The sequence below is a fragment of the Aulonocara stuartgranti genome (assembly GCF_965226115.1).
Source record: "Aulonocara stuartgranti genome assembly, chromosome: 16".
Classification (NCBI taxonomy): Eukaryota; Metazoa; Chordata; class Actinopteri; order Cichliformes; family Cichlidae; genus Aulonocara; species Aulonocara stuartgranti.
In genome coordinates, this window is record NC_138952.1 from 36,835,115 (window position 1) to 36,846,249 (window position 11,135).

An 11,135-nucleotide genomic window follows, 5' to 3' on the forward strand; every position below is an offset into this window, starting at 1 on the left:
AACAGCTCTGATGGCACCTGTCAGCAGAAAGTTAAAAGACAGCAGTTATGATGTTATTTCCAAAACATCACGTTTTCTGCATAGAAGCTTTGCAGAGCGTTCCTCCAGTGCTCCACATGTATGAGTATTTTTTATTTCAAGTTTTATTAACATTAAACCTTTTGTGTTGCCTATTTTGGTTCTGTTGCTTTGAACCTTTGTGACTGCCTGTCTATGAAAAGTGCTCAATAAATCAACTTTACTTACATTAAAAATAATGTAATCCATCTAACCCACCCACCTGGACGAATACAAACACTACGACATTAGTATGTTCTGAGAAAATCCACAAACATTATGTAAAAGATGGACGTACCCTTGTGTCCTCTGTAAGGCGTAGACGTGACGTGGAGCTGTGGTAGGCCACTCCTCTGGTTTATACAGCGAGTCAGGTTGAACACAGGAGATCAGCTCCCTTCATCGATCACCTCACTAAACTAATTTGTGATGAGTTTACAGTTTCAATCATGAGTTTTGAGTCTTACTGAACGCTATACACAGTTTTCCTCGATTACAGTACCAAAGGAGATGAAGCAGGGCGATGTAGTTTCCCTCACTCATAAAATACCCAGATGGTGACGTCACAGGGAGACGTTACCCACCAGAGGCCGTGGGGTGACCACATCCATCCTAAATACACAGTGCATAGCTCAAAAATGTACATGGTGTGTTTGTTATGCTACGGAGTTTACAAAAGCTGATACTACACAGCACATTCATCGTAGTGTTACTGTTACTGCATTCAACAGACAAACTGCAACACTGTAGCACTGTGGCTGTGGTGACTGCAGCTGCTCTGGCCTGCTGCACTGGCTTGTATTCAAATACTTGATATGAGGCTAAGGATATGTGTGCCTCAGCCACACTTCAGCATTTCTATCAGGAATCAGCAGAGGAGTCATTGTTTAGCCACCCAGGACTTAAACTTTAAATACAGCACTCTGTTACCATTGCACTGCAGAGTTCAGCACTGCTGAAGCTTTAAATCAAATCACTTTTTATTGTCACATCACATGTGCAGGCACACTGGCACAGCACATGCGAGTGAAATTCTTGTGTGCGAGCCCCACAAGCAACAGAGATGTGCAAACACAACAACACAAACGAGCAACATACAAGAATGGCCAACCTGAAACTAATAAATATATGTACAATATATAATAGTGTATGCATTTCTGGATGTGTATACTAAATATTTTCCTACGTGTGTGTGTGTGTGTGTGTGTGTATACACATTTTTACAAATTAAATAGTAAAAAAAAAATAATAATAATAATAATAATAATAAAATATATAAAATATACAGAGTTGAATATGTGCAGAACAAGTGGCATTTATATACAGTGTGGAGTGCATAATGTTGAAGTTCCAGTAGTGAAGCTGAGGTGTCTATGACGTGTTCAGCAGTCTGATGGCCTGGTGGAAGAAGCTGTCTCTCAGTCTGCTGGTTCGGGACCGGATGCTGCAGAACCTCCTTCCTGATGGAAGCAGTCTGAACAGTTTATGGCTGGGGTGACTGGAGTCCTTGATGATCCTCCCCGCTTTCCTCAGGCAGCGCTTCCTGTAGATGTCTTGGAGGGAGGGAAGCTCACCTCCAATTATCTGTTCAGAGCACCGCACTACTCGCTGGAGAGCTTTGCAGTTGTAGGCGGTGCTGTTGCCGTACCAGGTGGTGATGCATCCAGTGAGGATGCTCTCAATGGCACAGCGATAGAAGGTCCTGAGGATGCGGGGGCTCAACATTAACTAACAATTAATTAACACTCAACAAAGCCACGTCAATTAACTGCACATATTATAAGCCACTATAAACAAACAGTCACAGTAATAATCAGCCCTCTACACACAATTATAGCCATAGCCAGTCTTAATCAGTCTGGGCAGCAGGCGGTTGTAGCCTAATAATATATTCTAAAGAGCTGGATTAAGTAGCTTCATTTACTAGCTCTAGTTAAGTAGCTACATTGACCCAGACTTTGCACTAAGCAGTCAGAGCTGAGGCTGTATGGACCCACGCCGTGCTTAAAGGCACTGGCCTTCTTCTGTGGATCAGAGGGAAGGATGCAACATTTATTGCAAAGTAGTGAAAATCTGGTGGGCAAAGCAAACGCAGCTCATAAAAGAATCAAAGATGCAACTGCAAGTTTGAGTCCAGATGAATCAGGTTTTCTTTCCTTGGCTTCTTTCATACATCACGATCAATATTCAATAACATAGCATGCAGTAGCTTAACACAATAACAAAGCTCCGTAAAACACTAAGCTGGAACAGAAAGAGTTTCTGCAGCGTCTGTTTACCTTTAAATTCATGACTTTTTTTGGAGTCTGAATGTTCAAAGTAAGCGTTTTTCTTCTGATATTTCATGATTGTAACCGTCCCCAATGATTTGTGCATCCATTTTATTGGCAGGGTGGGTGTTGATAATCCTTTCAAACCCTCTGCCAGTAACATGGAAACTTACAGCGTATTCATTGCAGTCTATAGATCGGGGACTGGTGCAGCATCGCTCTGTGACCAGCGTGGCTGGAAATGGGAAGATGTCTCCTGGCGCCGTAATCGCCACTCGAGACGTGGCAGAATTATTTCTCTAAATAGTCTGATATCATGTGTCAGCATGTTTCCTTCATACTTACTGCAATCAGAAAGCGCTTTACTCTCGATCTGCACAGCGAGAGCGTCTATTCTGTGGTGAGGGGAATCAACTCTGACAGGACATATAAAGAAAAATAATAAGATCTGATGCTCGTTTACTGTCACAGATATTTCTATGATGTGACATCGAGCCTTACTGAGTGAAAACAATCAGTGAATGTAGCTGTTATAAATTAGTTATAAATGAACAGTTTTTATTGAACAACTTTGCTCACCAACCTCTTTTCATGCATGTATAAGAAACATCCCTGTGTGAAGTTCCCTGTATCGTCTATCATTTCCTCATAAATTATTTCTCAGTGACAAAGACGAGATAAAAAAGTCTCTTTATTTCACGCCTTTGACTAATTCTGACGTGTCAGAGATCTTACAGAGAGACTGAAGTCTGGCCTGCTGGTATCTGTGGGAGTTATCGATATTGTTAGTGAGAGGACACACGATGGCTTCAGTATTTATGAACTATCCTGTAGTATATCTCACTAGTTGATAAACTCCTTTGTTATTGTGAAGTAAACAACAACAACTATCTGCTGCGTTTGCTAATAATGGACCAGTCCTGATGCAGATGCTGAGTACGGCCCAAAAGGATTTGAGTGTAGCCTGACTTTCTCTGAAGGCCAACAGATGGGGAGCGCTGTGACACGGGTTTCACCTTTGTAAATATCTTATTGATAAATTCATCGACTCACAGACACACTTATTTTTTGTACCATCTATTTTTGGTCACCTTGTATGATGCTGCACGTTCATTGGCTGAGCTTTTCCTTCCAAACTAGTTTGTCTCTGTTACTGTACAGTCTTCACCTTATAAAGCAGCTGTTGTGATTTGGACACACCTTAGGAATAAACAGCAACATTATTTTAGTGAAGTCAATGAAATAACCGACTTCAGTGTCTCTGCTCTGTCCAAAGGATTCCCTGCAGCCTTTTTGTCTTCAAAGGAGCTCAGGAAGGAAAGTGTCAGGACTTCTTTGAGTTTCTTGAAGACGTTTCATCCAAGAAGCTTCTTTAGTTCTAAGAACAACTGGTGGAGAGTCCCAGATTTAAGCCCTATGGGAGTGTCCCCAAGAGGGTCCTGGACCTGCTATTGATCCTCTGCCTGATCACACAGCCAGGGTGTAAAAACAGGTGTAGGTCACAATCAGCCGAGGCTTTCCTGTCCGAGCTCCTTAGACTACGAGGACCGGGATGACTGAGAACCTTCACAGACAGTCTTTGTCTTATTTGCAGCAGTGTTTCATTTTACAGTTTATTGTTGATGTTCATCGTCATCATTTGACACATGTGACTGTTGTAGAGATTTGTGCAGAAGAAGCGTCCCCTGGATATTCGCTTTCTCTGGCTGGTGTTTGAGTGTTTCGATTACAATAAGACTTTCCCTATTAAGTACCAAAAGTACAAAATCGTCCTGAGAAGCGTTCACAAAGAAACTTTGAGTCTCAGCGAGCCCAAGCACTGTGAAGTGAGCCCGCGACGGCACTAATCCTTGTGATCATATATACTCGTACAACAATCCCAGCATCCAGTCGGTGGGCCCCTGATGATGAGAGCGCACCTTCCTCCCAGTTTGTTTTGTCTTGCAGAAGAACCGTAGTATATGTTTAGACATGAGGAAAAGTGGCGGCGCTGTCACGCCACAGCGCTCTGCCTCATTTACCTTTTGATAAATTCATCAGGCCTTGAATGCGTACAGCTGTAGGTGTTCCCCGAGTGCCTGCTTCACATTCATTAGCGAGCGAATGTGCAGCTGCATCGGCTCCGTCGCGCACACCCATCGCTGCTCCTGTGAAGCTGCGTGCCATCTCTGCTGCGACGCGTTTCAGGTGCTTCAGATGCGAGATAATTAGTTTTGAAGTATCTGCTCGCCGAGCTAACTTCAAGCATGAAATCTTAAGTAAATATGTGTGTCCGCTGCTTTGCCACGCTGCTGATTCAATCTTATAAAAACTGGATGCCTGGCGAAGCGGTCTGTGCTCGTTGCGAGGGGATCACTTAAAGCATAGCAATATTCCTCCCACAGACTCACACTGAAGAGTGTCATAACAGCGGGTAATGAAAGCCTTTTTCCTGCCAAAAGCAAATTCCTTCCATCCCTTCAAATCATGCCTCACGCTGGCCTGTGACCAGCCCTTGGGTGGCCTTATTAAAGAAGTTGCACCAGATAATGATTATGAATTATGCCACAGCGCTACAAGAATAGCTCGGCCAAAGTGTGCTTTTGGAAAATAACATGTACTTAGCAATGCAAAGTGTGCTGGTAAGCATGTAACATGCTGAAGTTACAAATATCAGACAGCCCTGAGACACAAAGATGAGAGAAAGTTAATCCTCAGCTCTTTGGATAATTAATTAACTTGTAGTACGAGCGGCTCTGCCTCTCTTACGTTCTCTAGTAATTAAACTGTCTCGAGAGCTGATAGGACAAAACAAGCAGTACTGAGATATCATCTGGGAAATGTTATGTTTGTTTTTGATCACAAAATAATAAATGAACAGCGAACAAAAACACTAGCATAGGTGCACCCGGACATCTCACTTCTGTTCTTTGTCTCCATTTTTTAGGTATTTTTGCTTTTACCACCCGTCTCACTCGTAACACTGATCATCACGCTGCACTCTCCAACTTTTTCACTACATTTACAAACTCGTCAGAACATCTTTATTTTTTCAGAAATTGTGATCTTGCCCTGTGATGAAATGATCTAGTGAAATCCATCCATCCATCTTCATCCGCTTTATCCGGGGCCGGGTCGCGGGGGCAGCAGCCTAAGCAAAGAGGCCCAGACCTCCCTCTCCCCAGCCACCTCCTCCAGCTTATCCAGGGGAATACCAAGGCGTTCCCAGGCCAGCCGAGAGATATAATCTCTCCAGCGTGTCCTGGGTCTCCTCCTTGAATCGCTACCTTATCGTGGTGGAGGGGTTTGTGTGTCCCAGGGATCCCAGGGGCTTTGTTGTCTGGGGACTTTTGCCCCCTGGTAGGGTCTCCCATGGCAAATTGGTCCTGGGTGAAGGACCAGACAAAGAGCGATTCAGAAGACCCTTATGAAGAGAACATCGAGGGAACAGTTTACCCTGCCCGGGATAGGGTTACCGGGGCCCCGCCCTGGAGCCAGGCCCGGGGAGGGTGCCCGAGGGCGAGCGTCTGGTGGCCGGGCCTTAGTCCATGGGGCCCGGCCGGGCACAGCCCGAAGAGGAGACATGGGCCCATCCTCCCGCAGGCCCACCACCTGCAGGAGGCGCCACAGGGGTCGGGTGCATTGTGTGCCGGGTGGCGGCCAGGAGCGGAGGCCCTGGCGGACTGACCCCCGGCTGCCAAGACTGGCAATAGGGATCTAGTGAAATTATAAAGGAAATGTTGTATTTGTAGTTTTGTGGCCTGTGTTTTTCCCATCCCATAGTGGTTTTTTCCCCCAGTATAGTATCAGGATACCCGATGAGTAAAAACTATAAATTCTTTCCATTAATTTTGTCAGCAGCTCTATCTAAAAATGTGTGGACGTGAACCTGTGGAAGGATTATTAACAGATGAAGACGACCTCAGAGTGTGTCTTCGCCCTCTCAGCAGGCACACGTGCAGCTGCTGCCATCATTTTTTATTCATTCAATAAATTCATGTAAATAACCCAGATTACAGCTAACCAAGACTGTGATGACTGCCACAAAACATCGAACACACAACTGACAACAATACTGTCATTTTAAATATCATTAGGCCACCAGCACTCAACAACACACACACACACACACACTGACATCATCAGGCTTCTGATTGGCCCACATGTCTGTATAGTTAGGCTTATATAACCACCTCTTGCTTTGACACCTCTTAACACCAATTTTTTTGCATTTTTTAAAGGAGTTGAAAGGTTGTGGTTTCCTACGCATTAAGCCTAAAGTTCAGGACCGTCAACAGCCAGCAGCCCCACCTGACCACAGAGTTCTGCACCACAGCAGCTGTAACACGAACACCAAGCAACGCTGAACTGCTGTGTGCTCCCTGTTCGTTTTTATTGAGCTGTAGCAGGTCGGAAAGTAGTTAGTGAACTTCAGCTCCTATACATAGAAATTGCAAACATTTTCAACATGATATTATGGTTCAGTCTTTCCATGACGCCCATGTGTGCGTCCTAGTCTGGTGAAAGTTTGCTTACAGGAAATGCAGAAGAATGCTGGTGTTTATATGTTGTTCATGATCACAGGAACATTTCTTTTTGGTAGCAAAAACAACCAAGGCATGAACCAAACACTGGTTTTGAAGATCTCGTACAAATGAACCTTGTGCAATAGCAGGACCGTGTTCATCTGCACGGTCAGCCAAATGTCCAGGTCACTAGTAGAACATATAAAGAGCCGCACACAGATACAGCCTGCTTTCTCTCAGCTGATGCATAAATGTGCTTTGAGTGGTCCACACCAGCCTTGGTCATTAAAACCCACAAAGCCAGCTGGGGAATTGTGCAGTGAGCTCGGTACATTTAAAAGAGAGCACTCGAGCCCTACATGATACACTGATAGCACTGATAGTGCTACTGGAGAACACGCTGTGGTTTCTTATTGTCAGCACATATTTCCACTACAGTCAATAAAACTCGATTTTTACTATAATAATAAAGTAAGTGTTATTTCCATATATTTGTGAATGGGTCCTGTTGCCTGTATCCAGCACTGTTGGACCAATGAGCCAATAACATGAAACCGAACGCGAGCATATCGCCGTGTCTTTGTGGAGCCAAAGGACGCACACACGGGCCTCTCAGAAGGAAATGGCTGCCATTAACTCTGTCACCTGATAAACCAGCGATGATGCATCTTTGTTCGCTTCCTCGTTTCCCAGCGGTAAATATGAGAGCGGCTCTTTGACCTCCAGGAGGAGCTCGCCGTTTCATCAGGCCACATGTGTCAAACCTGATCGCAGGTCACGTTTGAAAACGCATCACTGTCACAGGTGACTAATGCAGCTGTCGCCTGAGCTCAGGTTCCCACCTTAACACAAACTGCTTAAATCCTGACACAAACCTCAAAGACAGACGAGCACATGAAACGACTGCGTGCCCGTGCTGAGTTCTTTCACTGCTGAAAATCACTTTTTACACTTTCAACATGACAAGAAAGGACGAGAAAGGTTAGGAAGCTCCTTTTTACACACACCATCATCATATCAGTTTAAACAAAAGCTACACTGACTCTGTTAGACACACTTTGTTAGGCTGCAGCTAAAAACAGCTGATGGATTTGTTCTAATAATCAGGAACACAGAAGCACATTATACAGATCCAAATCTAAGTTATTGTGTAAGAAACTGACATTTGAATTGAAAGGGTTCATCTCTGCATTCTGCCTGATAGAACGTGTGCATGTTCAAACAGCTAAGAGGTTAGCATGTGAGGCTAAAGCTCAATAATAATAATAATGATGTGGTCGCAGCTCTGACTGGAACCACAGAAGCTCCGCCCACCTGGTGTTCAAACTAGCATACTAAATTCACTTGCAGAATTAAACATTTAAAACAGTTTTTGTGACATTTGTGAACGTTTTGTTTCCCAAACTGCAAAAAATGCAAAGCTGGAAAGTTATGAGACACAGTGCTGCTGTGGGGCTTAACAAGCACCGCCCACCCACAGCATCACATACTGTGTGCTGCAGTTGTTGTGAGCACAAAGACACAAAGAAACAGACCAGTGGATGACTCAGCTTACTGTAATTAGTCAGAAAGTGTGAGGATAATAAGTGAACAGCAGCAGGTGAACAGTGCAGAGTCACAACATTTGCCTTGTTTTCATATTTGTAACAAACAGGTAAATGGCAGCAGCAGGTAAACAGGTGTATCTGCCTCTAAACAAATAGCTTAAAGAAATATTTAGTGCCAGAATGAATTATTGTAGGCATGAAATAACAGAGAACAAGAACCAACTGGACGTCAGATAGAGAGGCTGACGCCGTCGTCTTAGTGCCTGAGTTATAATTTTGGTCGGCATCAGTGGGAGCTGTGGAATACCTGCACGGACCGAGCAGGCTCATTACTAAAGGTTCATGCTCAGCAGGTCCCTGATGGTTTCCTCTGTTTCCAGTTGGACAATAGATGTTGTTCCATATCTGTCAGAGCTGAGCTCACTAAGGACTCCCACAGGCCATCGCATTTCATGTGTAGGACATGGAAGCATGTTTGTTTTAAATAAACAGATTTATACGAGCAGCTGTGCTTTGGTTTGTTTTGGTCGGCAACATTCAAAAGAATATTTCTGGTTTGTGGTTTAAGACAAAATCTTTGTCTGGATTCTGCTGAATTTGAACTCCACTAGTTCAAACCTTCAGTTTGGATAACTTCAGACTGTGCTCACTGACCAGAACAGCTCCAGCTACTTCACTGTTACAACAAACACTGGTGTGTGCAACAGCTTCTGTACAGAACGACCAATGCAAAGGCCACGAGCCAAAGCAGGTGAGTAGATAAATGAGACACAGGCATGCAGGAGTAAACCTGCACCAGGGCCCTTAACCTGCGGTTCACTGCTGGTCAGTCATATGTCCTCTTATGTTGCCAGGTTGGATTGTTGCCACATGAAAATATAAAGAATGAACTCTTATTTTTATTTCAGGAAATAAAAGTGACCATCATACATTTACTGCAAAGCCACCGATGAAAGGCAGTTACACAGCTACTGTACGTTTACCATGTAACACAGATTTGTATCTGTTTCTGTTGAACTTGGTGTGAGACATCACAACGATCATCTTGAAGGACACACATTGTGATGCTGTTGAATTGCACATTATGGGACTTGATAATATTTCAACCTCCTGGTTTGCACTTTGTCATTGAGAGGATTCCACCGTCCACTGAGAAGCTGGATCACAAACTCTGAGAATGAATGCTCAAGGCCTTTACAAAAATGCTTGTTTTTATCCAACATGAGAACAACGACGGTCAGTTTACTGTAGAAACGAAGGACAGCAGAAGTCCTTTATCCTGCGATCAAAACAATTAATTTTGCTTTTACAAAACTCGGATAGGTGGTCGACAGCCAATCGAGATTTTTAGGACTATCACTGGACGCAGTAATGCAGGTAAAAACAAACGGCGTCAAATCACGGCGTAAAAGTCTCTTTCTGGAGTGAAAGCTTTTGCGGGGTGTAAGAGGGGGCTTGTACGTAGGAGTCGACCAATACCAGCAGCCGTCTGAGCAGCACATCTGTGGCCAGTCAGCACTTCTGGTTCCCCAACACACATCAGCAAAACACGACCCGAGACTGAGACTCGTAAAAATCCCACATGAAAGCGCCAACTAAGGACGAGCTCGGCCACTCCGCAGCGCATCTGCCTCGAACCAAAGGAAACGAACCTGTTCGCATGACCTTCATCGTGCGGTCCGTTCAAAGCAAAACCTCAGCCAGCAGACAACAACAACTTGTTTATGTGCTCGAAAGCAAAAAGTGAAGTGAGGAGAGCCGACACGAGCACAGCGGTGCCGCACAATAATCACGACGCCGCTCCGGCAACAACAGGAAGGCTCAGCTACGAGGCGCGCGTAAAACTCCGCCGGTCGGAGCAGCCCCTGATTCAGGCGCGCCGCCAGCTGTCCGCCCGCAGAGCAGAGGCGCAGACAGGTGAGCGCACTGAGGTGAAACACTTACAGTGAGTGGCGGCGGATGCTCCGCTAAAGACGCTCAGCGTGTAAAGGGTAACCATCGGCAGCAGCAAAACCATTTTCTCAGCTGTAGTGCGCTATTATCCGTGAGTCCGCAGAGAGCAACGCAGGACGGCGGCTCCTCCTCGGTCCTCCGGCTTGGAGGGATAGCAGAGGTCTGATGTGAAGGAGCAAACCGCTCCCACGATGGCACTCCCTCACTGCGAGGCACAGCCCACCCCGCTCCCCTCTCTGCCTCTCTCTCTCTCTTTGTCGGGTTCACATTTTATTGGCAGAGCGGAGCACTGCGATGCCCGAGCACTGCTATAAAACACAGAACAATAGCAAAGATCCGCAGAGAAAAGCCGCAATCGCTGCTGTATTTCGCTCCGTGTGTTCAGACATCATAAAATAGCACACTTTGCAGGCTGCTGATGACTTCATTCCACCGCACAGCAGAAGCTGCTGTGGACGTTTCCAGAAAACACGGGGTTCAAGCCTCAAGTCCAGCGCACTTCAGCACCGATGACAAACGTTTGGACACGGCTGTGTGGGAAATATGAACAGTCACTGTCACAGGAGCATACTTTGTTTCATCGCAACAAAATATTTGGTTTTACTTAATACCTCATTTATTTTATTTGACTTAAGATCATATTTGTTTTGTCAAGTTGAATTTGATTTGACTGAGTCTATACCAGGATATTATTTAGACCGTTTTGTTACAGATTCTCCTGTCGTCCATCTTTAAAGCGCTAGACAAACGTTCACATAACTTATTAGGAAGAATATCGTTTATGTATTTATTTTTATTAGCAC

The 11,135-nt window shown here is 44.8% G+C and overlaps 1 protein-coding gene across 1 annotated transcript in view; it reads right to left on the reverse strand.

Annotated features, from left to right (window-relative positions):
* The window catches only part of cntnap5a (contactin associated protein family member 5a), a 135,797-nt gene extending 124,908 nt beyond the window's left edge, over positions 1–10,889 (reverse strand). The window contains exon 1 of the mRNA XM_082507948.1: positions 10,324–10,889. Within this exon, the coding sequence (XP_082364074.1) occupies positions 10,324–10,396 (73 nt within the window). The 5' untranslated portion in view covers positions 10,397–10,889. The remainder of the gene's footprint in view (positions 1–10,323) is intronic.
* Between the last annotated feature and the right edge of the window lie 246 nt (positions 10,890–11,135).